General features: G+C 43.1%; 2 protein-coding genes across 4 annotated transcripts; one reads left to right on the plus strand and one right to left on the minus strand.

The window, feature by feature from the left end:
• Window positions 1-1024: 1024 nt before the first annotated feature.
• On the minus strand, window positions 1025-18411 carry LOC106588343 (BCL2/adenovirus E1B 19 kDa protein-interacting protein 2). Of its 3 annotated transcripts, none has more exons than XR_014382913.1 (10): window positions 18229-18411; window positions 17592-17763; window positions 17379-17452; window positions 17043-17282; window positions 16514-16717; window positions 16210-16312; window positions 15973-16104; window positions 2621-2707; window positions 2232-2382; window positions 1025-1713 (listed from the first exon to the last, which is right to left on the minus strand). XR_014382913.1 is itself a non-coding variant. In XM_014177228.3 (10 exons), exons 2-10 carry the CDS (start codon window positions 17645-17647, stop codon window positions 1689-1691), a joined length of 1020 nt encoding a protein of 339 aa, XP_014032703.3. In that variant the 5' UTR covers window positions 17648-17712; window positions 18229-18411; the 3' UTR covers window positions 1025-1688. The 3 variants fall into 3 exon arrangements, 2 of the variants coding, with proteins under 2 accessions (XP_014032703.3, XP_014032702.3); XM_014177228.3 differs by having other exon boundaries at window positions 2232-2330; window positions 17592-17712; XM_014177227.3 differs by having other exon boundaries at window positions 2232-2330.
• On the plus strand, window positions 14246-17731 carry LOC123730911 (guanine nucleotide-binding protein G(s) subunit alpha). Its single transcript, XM_045709494.2, has one exon. The coding sequence runs from the start codon at window positions 14794-14796 to the stop codon at window positions 15616-15618; it is 825 nt and encodes a 274-aa protein (XP_045565450.2). The 5' UTR covers window positions 14246-14793; the 3' UTR covers window positions 15619-17731.
• Window positions 18412-20021: the final 1610 nt, after the last annotated feature.

The raw sequence follows: 20021 nt of genomic DNA on the forward strand, positions 1-20021 counted from the left end.
GACAATGGGCCTCTGTACGCCTATGTAGATATTCCACAAAAAACCTGCTGTTTCCAGCTACAATTGTCATTTACAACATTAACAATGTCTACACTGTATTTCTGATCAATAAAGATGTTATTTTAATGGACAAAAAATGTGCTTTTCTTTTCTTTCAAAACAAGGACATTTCTAAGTGACCCCAAACTTTTGAATGGTAGTGTAATGAATTTGTCCCAATACTTTTGATCCCCTAAAATGGGGGAACTATGTACAGAAAGTGCTGTAGTTTCTAAACGGTTCACCCGATATGGATGAAAATGCCCTCAAATTAAAGCTGACAGTCTGTACTTTAATAGTCATTGTATTGTATCCATATCAAATCCAAGTGCTGGAGTGGAGAGCCAAAACAACAAAACGTGTCACTCGCTAGGTTCCGATCCAACTGGCTACAGATTTTCATGCTAATACTCTAGAATCTGCATAAAGAAAATGTGTGCATTTTCCCACCAGTGGTGTGTTTCCACAAAATTGACAGTGCGCGATAATGTAGTGCACACACAACTGTTGCATTAAATAGCAAATGTGCATACTCTGGTCTTGGCACCTGCACTCTAGCCAACAGCTTGCAGATACAGTGCGGGTAGGCTGTGCTGGGTTAAAAGGCTCTGCATGGTCAATCCATCATCTGCAGTGGCCGTACAGCATTTACTGCTATATGGTCTCTGCAGAAGTCAGGACATTCATACTTCTTGAGCTTTGCGGAACAGAGTTGTTGTGAAGGGAGTTGTCAAGGATGTGACTTTGTGTTGATACAGGACCTCCCGCCCACATCTACCGTCAACCAATCATGTCAATACGGAGCTATACGGAGCCCTCTGCATTTTCACAAATTTTGTGAGGCTCACAGCGATGCGGTACGGAGCTCGATTTGGCCTCCACAAGCCTTCAGAGGCCCTGCAATTGCTTCACATCCGCTGTAAGAATCACATATGCAGAGCCAGCATAAATTGGCTTTAGGTCTACATGATGAGATTATTATGGATAAGAGGTGAGAATATTTTTATTGGTCAAAAATGGCAGTCAAGCACTGATCATCATGTCACCAGAATAAGAACCTCAATATTTATTGGAAAGGAGCATAAAGATCACATTGCACTTTCACCCCCCTGTAAAATTCATCACTTCATCTGTAGCCTAATAATCTGTATGGTTTCCTGAGTTGTAGCGGGAGGACCACACCCCAAAACATTGCGTGACTCCAAGTTTACTTCGATGTGATGGTTATTATATCAATATTTGTGCATGAAGGCGTTTCCACTGCCATTTCTCACATGATTAATTTTAATGACACAAAAATATCCCAGCATGTCGAACGAACAAATTATCTGTCTGCATTTATAACGTTGTACCGAAACTTCCTGTTTCCATCAGCTGTTGGTATTTTGTTTATATGGTATGACTTTACTGTATAAAAACTGGATGGAAACGTGGTTACAGTCTCAATACTTTTGGAGCTCAGTGTTTCTACTTGTGGTCCTTCAGTAGATACTTTGGTTAAAGTTGTCTCATAGGACAACTGATGTAAGATTGGGCAGCCAGGTTCATCCTCAGTGTCAAGTCATCGGTTGCCAGATTTGATCCTTTTTAGTCCACTGTTTTGGCTTCATGTACCTTACACTGTGGTCCAGATCACCATTTTCAGTATATCACCTGTCCATATTCTCGTCAAACCTGTGTGAATGGAAATATATTGAACTGGACTGAAAAACAATAAACACAGCCAATACATTTTCATGAATCATCATAATAGGTCTCACTGTTTTCTTTCTGTTTGAAATTAATACTTTGATTTGCTCAATGGTAGCCAAAGAGTGATTAAGAATAACTAGATATTAGTCACACAATAAACATATGAGGTGATGGGCTTTCCCATTTATTGGTTCATTAATGTTGCTTGTTGTGAATGTGTGATGGTGCTTTCAAGAGTACTGGGAACTCTGAAAAAAGCGAGGTCAAATAATGACTTCAGTGATCTTAAGGTCGGAAAGTAGGAGCTGTAGAAAGAGACCTTAGTTCCCGACTTGGAATTCTGAGTTGACCACTCAAAAATATTTTTCCTAGTCGGTGCTACATTTTTTACAAGTTCACAGTTGTCTTAAACACACTGAGGTCAGAAGTCAGAGATTTCCGAGTTCCAAGTTCCCAAGTGTTTTGAACGTGGCATGAGAGAGTCTGATGGTGTCACTCACTGTCTGACGCAGTCGGGGATCTGCACATGCTCAATAGGGATGTGCTGGGACAGCTCCCGAAGGCTGTCGATAAACTGAAGCTTGCGACTGAATTTGGAGCTGTGAGGATGACGGGATCGGAAGCCATTAGTTTTGTGTGACGGCACAGAGCCTACATGTAAAAACATAAAGATACAGTAGTGGGCAGCATCGTTTAGATGAAATAAATATACAATTAAGATTTGTACTATTACAGCTACAAGATCAGGGCGGCTGCTCAAACAGTGCTATGGCCATTGTTCTATAGATGTCCCTTGTGCTTCATAGAGTAACAGGGCCCATTGACTCAACAACAACAACAGCAACCCTGACAGACTGGACTTGGTGTCTCAGGGGATGGTGGTCCTCACCTGATGAAGGGCTTGATGATGGTGATCAGGGCCTTGATGTACCAGGTTGGGTGTACGATGTATAGACCTTTCAGATTCTTCCTCAACCTACGAGAGAAACAGAATCAAGTTTAAGAGTAAAGGTAACAGTTGTTCATTCAAATCGGTCAGTGTATCTTCTGTAAATTTACACTACCTCTCTCACATCACCATGATTGACGGTTTAAACCTGTCCATTAGACACGTATCTCTACCAAAGGTTACTTTAGTGCCTCCAAAGGTTATTTGGGGCCCAGTCTGTGTGACTCCCCAGACAGGCGCAAACTGTTAAGTAAGGGGTCTACCTCTCTCACTTACAGTACCGGTCAAAGTGTTTTGACTATTTTCTAGATTGTAGAAAAATAGTGAAGACATCAAAACTATGAAATAACACATATGGAATCATGTAGTAACCAAAAAAGTGTTAAACAAATACAAATATATGTTATACTTTAGATTGTTAAAAAATAACCACCCGTTGCCTTGACGACAGCTTTGCACACTCTTGGCATTCTCAACCAGCTTCATTGGTATACAGAAGATAGCCATATTTGGTAAAAGACCAAGTCCATATTACAGCTCAAATAAGCAAAGATAAACGACAGTCCATCATTACTTTATGACATCAAGGTCAGTCAATTCGGAAAATTACAAGAACTTTTAACGTTTCTTCAGGTGCAGTCGCAAAAACCATCAAGAGCTACTGGAAGGAAGACCCAGAGTTACCTCTTCTGCAGAGGATAAGTTCAATAGAGTTAACTGCACCTCAGATTGCAGCCCAAATAAATGCTTCACAGAGTTCAAGTAACAGATACATCTCAACATCAACTGTTCAGAGGAGACTGCGTGAATCAGGCCTTCATGGTCGAAATGCTGCAAAGACTATTAAAGGACACCAATAAGAAGAGACTTGCTTGGTGTAACAGGGTTGGTTATGTTTCCACTTGCCTCTAAAGAAATTGGTACTTAATGTTCAAGCATTCTTATTGGTTGGTTCAACTGATGACAATAAGGTGTGTTGTGATTGGCCCCGCTTGCAGATAGGGGGAGATCGCGAACGTCAGGTCTTCCCAGTATGAAAATGTGATGCAAGGGGTAGGTCATGTTCTGAATACTGTTTTATATTTTATATTTTACAATGTGTACAAGTTTGCTGTACGTTACTGATTTATACATGTGTGAGTATATGGTACCTGTTAGGGATTGAGGGGCTTTCTGGAATGTGCTTTGGCATATGATTGCTGTAGATAAGTGTGTTAGCTAGCATACACCGATGTAATGGTCACATAAGCCCACTGCTAACACAGTTGTCTTCATGCTACAGATTTTGCCATCGACAGCCATCAGTATCATTAAGCCCTGCACAACTACCGTGCTGTTTCCCATTTAACAACAGGTATTTACACAGGTTATATTTTGTATTGTATTTTTGTATTTTGTGACCCAGTACGAAAATGTGATGCAAGGGATTTTGCCATCGACAGCCATCAGTATCATTAAGCCCTGCACAACTACCGTGCTGTTTCCCATTTAACAACAGGAATAAATGATGCTCAACTGGGACCACTGGCTGATGTGATTTATTAGGAGAAAACACAACGCAAGGAGAGTACGATATACATCTGTTACACTGGTGCCGTGACCCGGATCATTGGTTGCTGCGGAAAAGGAGGAGGTCAAAAGGGGGGTGAGTGCAACCGATGTGAAATGGCTAGCTAGTTAGCGGTGGTGCGCGCTAGTAGCGTTTCAATCGGTGAAGTCACTCGCTCTGCGACCTTAAGTAGGTGTTCCCCTTGCGCTGCAAGGGCCGCGGCTTTTGTGGCGCGATGGGTAACGATGCTTCGGTGGGTGTCAGTTGTTGATGTGTGCAAGGGTTCCTGGTTCGAGCCCAGGTTGGGGCGAGGAGAGGGACGGAACCTACACTGTTACATTGATGCTGTTGACCCGGATCATTGGTTGCTGCAGAAAAGGAGGAGGTCAAAAGGGGGGTGAGTGTAACCGATGTGAAATGGCTAGTTAGTTAGCGGTGGTGCGCGCTAATAGCGTTTCAATCAGTGACGTCACTCACTCTGAGACCTGAAGTGGTTGTTCCCCTTGCGTTGCAAGAGCCGCGGCTTTTGTGGCACGATGGGTAACGATGCTTCGGTGGGTGTCAGTTGTTGATGTGTGCAAGGGTTCCTGGTTCGAGCCCAGGTTGGGGCGAGGAGAGGGACGGAGCCTACACTGTTACATTGATGCTGTTGACCCGGATCATTGGTTGCTGCAGAAAAGGAGGAGGTCAAAAGGGGGGTGAGTGTAACCGATGTGAAATGGCTAGTTAGTTAGCGGTGGTGCGCGCTAATAGCGTTTCAATCAGTGACGTCACTCGCTCTGAGACCTGAAGTGGTTGTTCCCCTTGCGTTGCAAGAGCCGTGGCTTTTGTGGCACGATGCTTCGTCGGTGTCAGTTGTTGATGTGTGCAAGGGTCCCTGGTTCGAGCCCAGGTTGGGGCAAAGAGAGGGAAGGAACCTACACTGTTACATTGGCTTGGGCCAAGAAACTCGAGCAATGGACATTAGACCTGTGGAAATCTGTCCTTTGGTCTGATGAGTCCAAAATTGGGATTTTTGGTTCCAACCGCCGTGTCTTTGTGAGACGCAGAGTAGGTGAACGGATGATCTCTGCATGTGTGGTTCCCACCATGAAGCATGGAGGAGGAGGTGTGATGGTGTGGGGGTGCTTTATTTAGCATTCAAGGCACACTTAACCAGCAAGGCTACCACAGCATTCTGCAGCGATACGCCATCCCATCTGGTTTGCACTTAGTGGGACTATAATTTGTTTTTCAACAGGACAATGACACCAAACACACATTCAGGCTGTGTAAGGGCTATTTGACCAAGAAGGAGAGTGATGGAGTGCTGCATCAGAAGACCTGGTCTCCACAATCCCCCGACCTCAACCCAATTGAGATGTTTTGGGATGAGTTGGAATGCAGAGTGAAGGAAAAGCAGCCAACAAGTGCTCCGCATATGTGGGAACTCATTCAAGACTGTTGGAAAAGCATTCCTCATGAAGTTGGTTGAGAGAATGCCAAGAGTGTGCAATGCTGTCATCAAGGCAAAGGCTGGCTCCTTTGAAGAATCTCAAATATAAAATATATTTTGATTTGTTTAACACTTTTTTGGTTGCTAAATGATTCCATATGTGTTATTTCATAGTTTTGATGTCTTCACTATTATTCTACAATGTAGACAATAATAAAAATAAAGAAAAACCTTGGAATGAGTCAGTGTGTCCAAACTTTTGACTGATACTGTTCATGGGCCAAGTCACAACAGGAAGTGAGAGGGGAAGTTGGCTAGAGACTGTCAGGTGTCAAAACACCAGCTCTATTGGAGAAAACATCACAAAGAATAATGTTGGTTTTCCAGACACAGGTGAGCCCTACTCCTGGACTGAAAAGCATGCTCAATGTAGAACTATTGAAAGAGCTTTTTCATCCACAAACACTTAATCTTGTCTGGAAAACTGTCAAATGCACACCACTCATCCCCTACCCAGATGGTCATACGCCATCGCAATCTTTGCTCTCTCTCTCCCACTACTATCTCCTCTTCTATCATATCATCTCTCCCTTTGCTAAATCGTTCTCTGTCTTGTCTCCTGACTCTGCCTGTTCAACCCTATTATCCTGCCTTTCCGCATCCAATGACTCGCACTGTCCTCTTTCCTCCCGGCTGGCTCGGCCCTCCCCTCCTGCTCAGTAGCTGAGTGACACATTGTGAGTTTACAGAACAGGCATGTGTGCAGCTGAGTGAAAATTGAGGAAAACAAAACTTCTGGAGGATCTACCATCCTGTCACGCCCTCCTCTCTACATGCTCTTCCTCTGTTTCCGTTGCTAAAACCACTTTCTATCACTCTACATTTCAGCTTCTGCCTCTAACCCTAGGAAACTCTTTTCCACCATCTCCTCCCTCCTTAATCCTCAACCCCCTCCCTCCTCCCCCTCTGCGGACGACTTTGTTAACCACTTTGAAAAGAAGGTTGACAACATCTGCTCCTCCTTCACTCAGCCTATTGAGTCAACTGGTCCCACTCACACAGAACTACCCTACGCCTTGACCTCTTTCTCCCCTCTCTCTTCAGATGAAATCCTGCGACTAGTGTCCGGCCGCCCGACAAACTGCCCACTCGACCCCATCCCCTCCTCCCTTCTCCAGATCATCTCTGGAGACCTTCTCCAATCCTCACTCCCCTCATCAACTCACTGGCTTCCCTCATCAATCCCTCTGACTTCAAATGGCCGGAGTCGCTCCACTCCACAAGAAACCAACACTCAACCCCTATGACGTCAAAAACTACAGACCGGTATCCCTTCTTTCTTTTCTTTCCAAAACACTTGAGCCCGCTGTCTCAGACAAACTCTCTCGCTATCGCTCTCAGAATGATGTTCTTGACCATAACCAGTCAGGCTTCAAGATGGGTCACTCAACCGAGACTGCTCTTCTCTGTGTCATGGTGGCTTTCCGCACTGCCAAAGCTGACTCTCTCTCCTCTGTTCTCATCCTTCTAGATCTATCCGCTGCATTTGACATCATGAGCCATCAGATCCTCCTCTCCACCCTCTCAGGGCTGGGTCTCAGGCTCTGCACACTCTTGGATTGCATCCTACCTGGAAGGTCACTCCTCAGCTTGGATGTCGGCCCACCATCTCAAGCTCAACCTCAACAAGACAGAGCTGCTCTTCCTCCAGGGGAAGGCCTGCCCGCTCCATGACCTCTCCATCACGGCTGACAACTCCACAGTGTGACCCTCCCAGAGTGCAAAGAACCTTGGTGTGACCCTGGACAACACCCTGTCGTTCTCTGCAAACATGAAAGCAGTGACTCGCTCCTGCAGGTTCATGCTCTATAACATCTGTAGAGTACGACCCTAGCTCACACAGGAAGCTGCACAGGTCCTAATCTAGGCACTTGTCATCTCCCATCTGGACTACTGCAACTTGCTGTTGGTTGGGCTCCCCGCTTGTGCCATTAAACCCCTGCAACTTATCCAGAACGCTGCAGCCTGCCTAGTGTTAAACTTTCCCAAATTCTCCCATGTCGCCCCGCTCCTCTGCACATTCCACTGGCTTCCATTCGAAGCCCGCATTCACTACAAGATCATGTTACTTGCCTACGGAGCAGCAAGAGGAACTGCCCTTCCCTACCTTCAGGCTATGCTCAAACCCTACACCCCAACCCGAGTTCTCCGTTCTGCCATCTTTGGTCTTTTGGCCCTCCCACCCGTATGGGAGGGCAGCTCCCACTCAGCACAGTCCAAGCTCTTCTCTGTCCTGGCACCCTAATGGTGGAACCAGCTTCCCCCTGATATTTACATTTACATTTTAGTCATTTAGCAGACGCTCTTATCCAGAGCGACTTACCGTACTGGTCCCCCGTGGGATATGTTGTTTTTGTCCCACCTAGCTATCTTAAGATGAATGTAGTAACTGTTAAGTCCTTCTGGATAAAGGCATCTGCTAAATGACTAAAATGTAAATGTTCAAAGAAAGGGTCCAAAACCATATCACAAACAAATGAGTGTCTGAACTATAGGTAACCTCTAGAAATCCCTGCAGGGTTTTTCTTGGATAATTCCTTACACATATTTGTATAAAGGGAAATAGGATATAATAATATAAATATAATAAATAAATAAATATACTAATATAATAAATACATATAATAATATAAATAATATAAAGGGAAATCAAGTTGAGACACTCATTTCAACAACATACAAGGTCAGTGTGATGGTCTTAGCAGCTTTTTTCCTCCTGCAGTTCACTTGATACCTTTACTGGATCCAAACATTTAGTTACATTATTAGGATTAGACCCAGGTCAAGGTTTACAGCATCAAAGCTTTCTGGAAATATGAGGGATTATGTTAGTAGCCATGCTGTACAGAAGCCTTTGGACACTGCTGTAACCATCCTGAAAAAAACAACACTCTTTCCATTAGGGCACTCAATGTAAAACGTTTTAAAAACGTTTTCCAACGGAAAATGACTATGTGAGTGTTTTTTATTGGACAAGTCCATGTAGTCCATCCTAGTTTCAGTCCATGTTCTTCCGTTTTGTGCCTAATGATTAAAACCCTGGAATCTACTACCTCTTAGCCTGAGAACTGTAGGTTGGCTGTGCGGGAAGTCAGGAGGAAACTCAAAATTATACTTTGGTTTTGATGCCATCCTCTGGCTGAAGAAGGAGTGCCAAAGCAGGCTTTCGTAAACTTGCTAAGGATGCTAAGGCCCAATGTGACACTATTATTGCCAGCTACTTGCTGTGGGTTACTTTTTATACTGTATAAGTACATATGGTTGCTTCACAGAAAATTCAAACTCTCAAACACAATTTTTTTAAAGTACGCATGGTATTATTTGGGAATATTTATTGAAGGTTTAACTTTATTTTACTGTCTGCTGTTTTAAGTTGTTTATTTATTAAAAGTACTGGTAATGGTATAAAAGTAGCCTCCTGGTATAACTTTGTGATATAGTTAAATAGTAATTACATCGCAATTACCTAATGAGGTGCAGACTTGTATTAGATCAAGACAAGTCACCAATGTGATGGCTTCAGACTCGTCTTGGTAGCTTCTATTCTGTTTCACTACACGAGAACACAACGGTGGTGGACACGCCTACTCATTTCATGGTTTTTCTTAATTTTTACTATTTTATACATTGTAGAATAATAGTGAAGACATCAAAATGATGAAATAACAAATATGGAATCATGTAGTAACCAAAAAAAGTGTTAAAAAAATCTAAATAGATTTTAGATTCTTCAAAGTAGCCAACCAAATCCAAATCAAATCCAAATCAAACTCTATTTCTCACATGTGCCGAATTCAACAGGTGTAGACCTTACCGTGAAATGCTTACTTACAAGCCTTTAACCAACAGTGCAGTTCAAGAAAGAGTTAAGAAAATATTTACCAAATAAACTAAAGTAAAAAATAATATAAAGTAACACAATAGAACAACAATAACGAGGCGATATACAGGGGGTACCAGTACTGAGTCAATATGCAGGGGTACAGGTTAGTTGAGGTAATTTGTACATGTAGGTAGAGGTAAAGTGACTATGCATAGATAATAAACAGTGAGTAGCAGCAGTGTAAAAACAAATGGGGGGGATGGGGGTGGAGCAGAGAGAACAGTTTGTAACTTGGGTGACTAGAGTCTTTTACAATTTTTTTTGACTTTCCTTTGACACCGCCTAGTATATAGGTCCTGGATGGCAGGAAGCTTGACCCCAGTGATGTACTGGGCCGTACACACTACCCTCTGTAGCGCCTTGCGGTCAGATGCCGAGGAGTTGCCATACCAGGCGGTGATGCAACCGGTCAGGATGCTCTCGATGGTGCAGCTGTAGAAGTTTTTGAGGATCTGGGGACCCATGCCAAATCTTTTCAGTCTCGAGGGGGTAAAGGTGTTGTCGTGCACTCTTCACAACTGTCTTGGTGTGTTTGGACCATAATAGTTTGTTGGTGATGTGGACACCAAGGAACTTGAAACTCTCGACCTGCTCCCCTACAGCCCGGTCAATGTTGATTGGGGCCTGTTCGGCCCTTCTTTTCCTATAGTCCACGATAAGCTCCTTTGTCTTGATCACATTGAGGGAGGTTGTTGTCCTGACACCACACTGCCAGGTCTCTGACCACCTCCATATAGGCTGTCTCATCATTGTCGGTAATCAGGCCTACCACTGTTGTGTCATCAGCAAACTTAATGATAATGTTGGAGTCACATTTTTTGGTTTTCTTATGGCCTTATATAGCTGGTTGAGTGCGGTCTTAGTGCCAGCATCGGTTTGTGGTGGTAAATAGATGGCTACGAATAATATAGATGTCACACCCTGATCTGTTTTACCTGTCCTTGTGATTGTCTCCACCCCCTCCAGGTGTCGCTTATTTTCCCCAGTGTATTTATCCCTGTGTTTCCTGTCTCTCTGTGCCAGTTTATCTTGTAAGTTTGTCAAGTCAACCAGCGTGTTTTTTCCCGTACTCCTTTTTCACTTCTTTGCTAGTCCTCCTGGTTTTGACCCTTGCCTGTTTTCTGGACTCCATACCGGCCTGCCTGACCATTCTGCCTGCCCTGACCTCAAGCCTGCCCGCCCTTCGGTACCTACTGGACACGTTTTGACCTTTTGCCTGTACACTACCATTGTGTCTGCATCTGGGTCTCGCCTTGTGCCCTTATAATAAATGAGAACTCTCTTGGTAGATAGTGTGGTCTACAGCTTATCATAAGGCGTGCAATACCTCGAGACTTCTTTAACATCATGCGCCAGCTGTTATTGACAAATAGACACACACCCCCGGCGCTCCTCTTACCAGACGTAGCTTCTCTGTCCTGCCGATGCATGGAAAATCCCACCAGCTCTATATTATCTGTGTTGTCGTTCAGCCATGACTCAGTGAAATGTAAGATATTACAGTTTTTAATGTCCCGTTGGTAGGATACTCTTGATCGTATATTATCCATTTTGTTTTCCAATGACTGCACGTTGGCCAATAGAATGGAGGGTAGTGGGGGTTTACTCACTCACCTACGAATTCTCAGCAGGCAGCCTGACCTCCGCTCCCTTTTCCTCTGTCTTTTCTTCATGCAAATGACGGGATTTGGGCCCATTCCCGAGAAAGCAGTATATTCTTCCTGTCAGAATCATTAAATATTTTTTTTGGTCCAGTTCGAGGTGAGTAATCGCTGTTCTGATGTCCAGAAGTTATTTTCGGCCATAAGAGACAGTAGCAGCAACATTATGTACTAAATAAGTTTTTTTTTAAAGTTACAAACAACGCAAAAAAATGAACACAATGTCACGTGTGCTCCCTCTCCGGCCTCTAGGTCACCAGGCTGCTCGTTATGGCGCACACCTGTCACCATCGTTACATGCATCTGCGTATAATGACACTCACCTGGACTCCATCACCTCCTTGATTATCTGCCTTATATATATGTCACTCCCTTTGGTTCCTTCCCCAGGTGTCATTGATTCTGTTTCAGTTTCCTGTCTGTGCGTTGTTCGTGTTTCTTGTTTTGTATTATGTTTCGTTCATTCATTAAATGATTCACTCCCTGAACTTGCTTCCCGACTCCCAGTGCACACGTTATACACAATAGCACAGTTGGTTAGGAGTCCGTAAAACGGCAGCCATCCCCTCCGGTGCCATTCTCTCCCTTTGCCTTGATGACAGCTTTGCACACTCTTGGTATGCTCTCAACCAGCTTCATGAGGTAGTCACCTGGAATGCATTTCAATTAACAGGTGTGCCCTGTTAAAAGTTTATTTGTGGTATACAGGTAGGGGTGGTATACAGAATGTAGCCCTATTTGTTAAAAAAACAAGTCCATATTATGGCAAGAACAGCTCAAATAAGCAAAGAAAAACGACAGTCCATCTTTACTTTAAGACATGAAGGTCAGTCAATTCGGAACATTAACAACTTTTAAAGTTTCTTCAAGTGCAGTCACCAAAACCATCAAGCGCTATGATGAAACTGGCTCTCATGATGACCGCCACAGGAAAAGAAGACTCAGAGTTACCTCTGCTGCAGAGGATAAGTTCATTAGAGTTGCCAGCCTCAGAAATTGCAGGCCAAATAAATGCTTCACATAGTTCAAGTAACAGACACATCTCAACATCAACTGTTCAGAGGAGACTGCGTGAATAACCAATAAGAAAAAGAGACTTGTTTGGGCAAAGGAACACAAGCAATGGGCATTAGACCAGTGGAAATCTGTCCTTTGGTCTGATGACTCCAAATTTGAGATTTTTGGTTCCAACCGCTGTGTCTTTGTGAGATGCAGAGTAGGTGAACGGATGATCTCCGCATGTGTAGTTCCCACCGTGAAGCATTGAGGAGGAGGTGTGATGGTGTGGGGGTGCTTTGCTGGTGACACTGTCTGTGATTTATTTTGAATTCAAAGCACACTTAACCAGCTTGGCTACCACAGCATTCTGCTGCGATTCGCCATCCCATCTGGTTTGCGCCTAGTGGGACTATCATTTGTATTTCAACAGGACAATGACCCAAAACACACCTCCAGGCTGTGTATGGGCTATTTGGACCGCAGAGGGAAGAAAAATCCGCCAACAAGTGCTCAGCATATGTGGGAACTCCTTCAAGGCTGATGGAAACGCATTCCTCATGGAGCTGGTTGAGAGAATGCCAAGAGTGTGCAAAGCTGTCATCAAGGCAAAGGGTGGCTTCTTTGAAGAATATAAAACATAAAATATTTGTTGAACACTTTTTTGGTTAGTACATGATTCCATATGTGCTATTTCATAGTTTTGATGTCTTCACTATTATTCTACAATGTAAAAATATAAAGAAAAACCCTTGAATGAGTAGGTGTCCAAACTTTTGACTGGTACTATAGTTAAATAGTTACATAGTAATTACCTAATGAAGTGCAGACTTGAGTTAGATCAGGATCAGTCATAAATGTGATGGCTTGAGACTCGTCTTGGTAGCTTCAATTCTGTTTCACTACACGAGAGCGCAACAGTGGTGGATGGTGGATCAGGCTATCAACTACTAACCTGGCTGATCCATGTGACTCACAGCACAGAGCTGTGACCACACTGGCCTGGATAGGAGGCCATTTGTTAATGCAATATTCGCTCAAAAATTGTGCAATGGATTTCGTTATTTTTTATTTTATTTAAAAAAATTCTCAGGGGTTGAGAGCTCTCGTTGTTTAGATTTGAAATTCCAAACATTGTAATGGAAGGGGGCTGTATGTGGCTGTGCCTGTGGGTGTTTGAGTGAAAAATACACAGAGGGGGGCCAAGCAGTAAAAGCACAGCCCCCTCCATTATCAACGCCAACAACATCAAAAAGTCATTCCCGACTCTGAAGTCAGGAGGACTTCAAGAATTAGGCGTTAGCCAGACTAATTAACTACTAGGCTGACTTGACTTTGAGTAGGGACACTACTATATCATTAATAAAACAAATTGCCCAGCTGAATAAAATAAAATATGATGTTATACAATGATGGTGAAATACTTTGCCCTGGTGACACGAAGGTCATCCCCTGGCACTGTTCTTGTATACTCAGAACTGTGCAAATTCAGGGAAATACTCTTCCATTTGTGGCTCAGTTGGTAGAGCATGGTGTTTGCAACGGCAGGGTTGTGGGTTCGATTCCCACGGGGGCCAGTACGAAAAAAAAATGTATGAAATGTATGCATTCACTACTGTAAGTTGCTCTGGATAAGAGCGTCTGCTAAATGACTAAAATGTAATCATTGTAAAATAAGATGTTTTTTCTTAACGGACTTGCCTAGTGAAATAAAAAATATATAAAAAAGAAGGGACCATAGAATACTACAAATCAACAGGTTTAAGGTGGAGTGTTTGCCCTCATTTGTGTACAGCCAGTCAGAGCAAGTTGGACATTAATTAAGCACCACACCCTGGGTCTATTCATATTCAATACAATAATTCTGCTTCGACACAAACTCCTAACACAAACAACACGTTACCACAAACAGAGTCATATTTCACCAGATGCTGAGTAGGGGAAATTACAAGGTTGGGAAATACAGGATATAAATCCACAATTTGCGCAATGCTGCTACAGCAAGGCATTCGAATCAGGGAGGAGCTTCGTGTAATGATCGCATGCCCCCATTTTAGTGGAATTGTGTAAATATTGTTTCAGAAGTTAACTTTTTAATTATCTTTCTTGTAGTTTCTTTACTATCGTTGTGGTGAAGGGAAGAGCATCTAGCCATGGCTGCGCTTTGACAGAACTGCAAAGTTTTGAATTCTGGGCTACTCGGGAAAATCGATCGGTTCTAGAAAATACCGCTAAAGTTCAGTGTGGCGCCACAGTAAGACATCGTGGGAATCTCGATTCGAAAACTCACTGCCTGCATTTAGACTTATTGCTGAACATTTACATTGACATTACACTTGAAGAGTTCATTGCGGATTCACAATGAAAACGTTCAAGGAATCAACCTTCTGAGAGTGGCAGCGGATGCTTTCTGTGTCAGACCCAGAGTGACAGTTTACGGGGGAAGGGGTCTGTTGTAACACTGTCATTTTCTTAATTTCTGTATTTTTTCCTTAGGCAAGCCTAGGAATCTAGTATTATTTAATTAATATGGGTTGTCTGTGCAGTAAAGACCAACGTATTGAGAAGGCACGTAAAGAATCAAACAAAAGGATTAATAAACAGCTGCAAGAAGACGAGCATAACAACCAAATAACTTGCCCGCGCCAGTTACTACTGTTAGGAGCTGATGAATCTGGGCAACGCACGATAGTAAATCAGATGCGCTGTTTACATGCGGAACGCACTGCAGACGAGAAAATGCATTACATACAAAACAACAGTAAAAAGGCTTCAGGGATGTCTGAGACATTTTTCGAGATGGATGGTATCAATTTTCATGTATCTAATGTTAGAGGTCAGAGGTACGAAAGCAGAAAGTGGATGCGGTGTTTCGCAGACGTGTGGGATGTTATTTTTGTGGTGGACAGCAGCAGCTATGACATGGTGATGCAGGAAGACAGCCAGACCAACGGGCTGCAGGAGGCACTAAACCTCTTCAAGATCATCTGGAACAACAGGTGGCTAAGGACCCTTCCTGTCTGGGTCTTACTGAACAAACAGGACCTCCTAGCAGAGAAGGTTTTGGAGGGAAAATCAAAAATGGAAGAGTATTTCCCAGAATTTGCACACTACACTATGCCAGAATTTTCAACACCAGTACCAGGGGAGGACCTTCGTGTCACCAGGGCAAAGTACTTCATACGTGATGAGTTTCTGAAGATCAGTACAGCAGACCAACTAGACCAAAGGGACTGTCATCTGGTTTTCACCTGTGCAGTTGACACGGAAAACATCCGGCTCTTCTTCCGTGTCTTGACAGATAGCCAGCTTGGTAGATTTTCGACACTGAGACACTTATTTTTCACCGACTGAGACAAATTTCAATGATTTCATTACTTGAGTCTTAATTACTTGGCATAAAATAAAATAACTTGGGATTTGACTTTGGCAGTGTTCCAGGCCAACTACATTGCAGTTGCCAGATCTCACAATGCCTGAATAGGTGTTGAACATATCCACTAACCACATCATATAATATAGCACTCTGGCTGCAATGTTGATGACTGCAATATATTCGGCCTGGAACGTGGCCTACGACTTGTAGACTCCGCTGACATGAGCTACTGTTGAGTTAAAATATTTTTGTACCGTTTTGTTACTCACTGTGGCATATAGTTTTCTGAAATAGGACCGCAAACCAAGCCAATTTGAGTAAACAGAACTAACCTTCTGTCAACGGTGGTGTAACACTCTCTGAGCCAGCCAATGCCGGGAAGCTTGTCACGCTGGGCCATGGCACACAGGTACACAATGACGTAGTTCTCCGCCACCATCAGGTCCAACGTTCCCACAACGTACCTGCAATGTTTAGTGGTGCTGTGGTTAGGAATGTCGACCTGAAGAGTGGCCAATTCAGATAGTGTTTTACTAAGACTATGGCTTCTCATCAATTAGCTCTCACACCTGAACAGGTTGTCCATGACATGCTGGTAGTTCTCCATGTTGTTTTCAGGGAGATAGCAGGAAGAGAACACAATGATGTCATTAGACCCTTCTCCATAGTAACCTGGAAGGAAAACAACATTTGGATGAGGCAAAAATGAACATGCAAAAAAAAGTGAAGATGCTCGTTGTGTCATCCGAGTTGATCTCACAACAAACGGTCACATTATCCGAATTCCATGAGCCGGAGAAAAGCTCACATTCGTGCATAATGTCGGTTAGGTAAGTGCGACAGATTAAGTGAGTGCTGGGATTCTGGACTCACCCCCATGTGACAGGACTCGAAGGAAAGGATCAAGTACACTCATGTTGACCAGACTCTCCTGAAGCGGATCTCCTGTGCGGAACCGGCGCCACCTAGTGCCCTGGCTGTCCACCTGGTCTTGGTCAAGAGAGCCCACTCCCATCTGCTCTGGTACTGACCCACGGGCCTTATGGAAATGTGATGCCACTCCCAGACGAAGGTCATCTGTGAATGGGAATAATGTTTCAATGGTCAATTTCCCATACAGTACTGTAGATAACAAAATGCATAGACGGAGAGTGGTTGTGTACTGTCTATAATAGATTATATCTATGGGGTCAATATCACCTAATGCAAAGCATATATAAAGGGACTAGCTATATATTATGAATTGCCCAAAATAGCCTATTTGTGTCTATCTCATGGGAAAAATATAATCAAAGTGAAAGTTGTTCAATAAGTTAATTGGCTGATCTTGGACCTGTGAGTGAAGAAACGAACCAAAGATAAAGGCTGTTAGTCTGTCCTGTCCACTGCACGCAGTTCTCACCCTCCAAATCCACGTCGTGCACTGGAAAGTGGAGGGACTCGCTGTCCGAGGGCGTTTCCATGGCATCCAAGTCGATGTCCAGCCCCAGATCTTCGTCATCAGGGGAGGGAGAGAGGGCAGCTGTGGCATAGTCGTCGGAAACCGCCGAGTCACTGCGATCCAGCGTCAGACTTAGGGCGGGGGCCACCAGGCGCTTCTTCCTGAGTCGGGGCCCTGTCAGAGCCAGGCTGCTGGGCGGGGCTACCATGACATTAAATCATCATGATTTTCATTTATATGTAGCTTTATAACAGTGACTGTGATGTTACAACATTGCAATTTGAATTGAAGTGTTACCTGGTCTGTCATCAGCAGCTAATGTGGGGTTCCCCAAGACTGCAGCTGTGCCATAAGCATTCCTGGGAGGTGACCTACAATGTTTGGAGAGGTCAACAATTACATTTCTATGGAATTTTTATTAGATGTAGGTGTTTCATTGTGAATGTTTGGATATTTGGTATGTTGATAATATAACAAAAACAATTCAGTCTGATGACCATAACCTCTGACCTGGGAATGTAAATGTCCTCCTTCTCCATTTCTTTCTCTTCCTCTCTTGGCTCCATGTTGTTGCTGTGCAGGTTCTCAGTGCCAAGTTTCCTGATTAGATGTTGTCAGAGTAACAGCAAACCTTTTGGCCCGGCGAAATGCTATTACAGCTCAGGAGCAACTTTAGCTGTAACTTCATATTTTTTATTCGAGGAGAATAATGAGTGTAAAAAGAAATGATGATGAATGTCATGGACAAGTCAAAAAAGAAATACTGTAACACCAACAAGTTCATGTCTGATCAGTTCTGCCAAATGATCGGGTACTGACGGATTTGTTCCTATGCTGGCCTCTAGTGGAAAACGCACAGTGTTCATTTGTATTGAGTGCAATAAAGGTAGTACGGTATATAAGCTAAGGCTGTCAACAACCACCGTCTGTCACCATTTTGTACTTTCTTGTTCAAAGCTTGTATTATAATGAAAATGTAGAATGACTTGTAGAATGTAAGAGCCTTACACCAGTGAGAACACATTAAATTGCACCAATATCACCAACTTTGTCTGGGTTACATTCATGTGAATAAGTGGTAAACAAAACTTGAGACAGGAATGCATGTGCACAGATACAATACAAAGCAACAAATGTGTAACATTACCTTGTTGGTGGTATTTGGTTGACAGGCCGACAAACGTTTCAATGTCTTTGTAAAAGTACAGTAACTGTACAATGAGTAAGCTTTGAGTGAAACAGGTAAAATTTATGGTTTTGCTGAACTCATGACGAAGCCTCAATTGCACTGACACAATTGCCACACCTGAGAGTCAAGGTGTGTTGTATTTATTGCCAGTGCAAGCCCATCCCTGTAACCAAGGCAACAGGACTGAACTGCACAAGCTCCGCTTTAGGGTGAAAACATGCATGTACATGCAGGCATACTTGTTCAGAATTCATGCAATGTAGGCTATTGGGCTGTATGACATCACAGAGAATGAAACAAAAGAGTCAGCGCTGAAACTAGTGCTACATGATTGAGGATTGTTTTTCAATGTTATTTATACTATAAAACACATACAAACATCCTAATACCTATTCTGAATCTAAAATGTATGGCCTACTGTAGATTTGAAAGGTCCATGGAAAATTGACCTAAGAGATTTTGTACCCAAGGATGTTTTGTGCACCTTGTACTTCCTTGGCTATCTACACATTATTTGCTGGCTCAGCATTGCTCCATAAGAACTTCTCTTGTAATTATGAGTAGTTACATTTTTCGAGTAATCACACCCCTCTTCAACATTTCCTCATTCAGTCACCACAAACTGCCTATGTATCTCAAATACGTTTAGAAACAAGAGAAATTGCCAAGCATTCATACACTGATAAACATAGGGGTTGACCTTTGGAGTTGACGAAGCCCATTTGACAGCTTAGATCTTTGCTTTCCATCTGCAATGTGTGATACAGTGCCTTCAGGAAGTATTCACACCCCTTGACTTATTCAACATTTTGTAGTGTTACAGCCTGAATTCAAAAAGGATTAAATTGATTTGGTTTCTCACCCATCTACACACAATACCCCATAATGGCAAAGTGAAAAAATGTTTTTAGACATTTTTGCAAATGTATTGAAAATAAGTATTCACACCCCTGAGTAACAATACTTTGTAGAAGCCCCTTTGGCAGTGATTACAGCTGTGAGTCTTTCTGGGTAAGTCTTTAAGAGCTTTCCGCACCTGGATTGTACAACATTTGCCCATTATTACAAATTCTTCAAGCTCTGTCAAATTGGTTGTTGATCATCGCTGGACAACCATTTTCAGGTCTTGCCATAGATGTTCAAGTATATTTAAGTCAAAACTGTAACTGTGCCACTCAGGAACATACAATGTCTTCTTGGTATGCAACTCCAGTGTAGATTTGGCCTTGTGTGTTAGGTTATTGTCCTGCTGAAAGGTGAATTCATCTCCCAGTGTCTGGTGGAAAGCAGACTGAACCAGGTTTTCCTCTAGGATTTTGCCTGTGCTTATCTCCATTCTGTTTCTTTTATATCCTGAGCGGTTGGCCTCATGGTGAAAGTCCTGAGCGGTTTCCTTCCCCTCCGACAATGGAGTTAGGAAGGACGCCTGTATTTTTGTAGTTACTGGGTGTATTGATACACCATCCAAAGTGTAATTAATAACTGCACCATGCATAAAGGGATATTCAATGTCTACCTATAGGTGACCTTCTTTGTGAGGCATTGGAAAAACTCTGGTCTTTGCGGTTGAATCTGTGTTTGAAATTCACTGCTCGACTGGGGAACCTTACAGATAGTTGTATGTGTAGGGTACAGAGATGAGGTAGACATGTTAAACACTATTACTGCACACTGAGTCAATGCAACTTGTTATGTGACTTGTTAAGCACATTTTTACTCCTGAACATATTTAGGCTTGCCATAACAAAGAG

Source organism: Salmo salar, chromosome 27 (genome assembly GCF_965601325.2).
Source record: "Salmo salar chromosome 27, fSalSal1, whole genome shotgun sequence".
Taxonomy (NCBI): domain Eukaryota; kingdom Metazoa; phylum Chordata; class Actinopteri; order Salmoniformes; family Salmonidae; genus Salmo; species Salmo salar.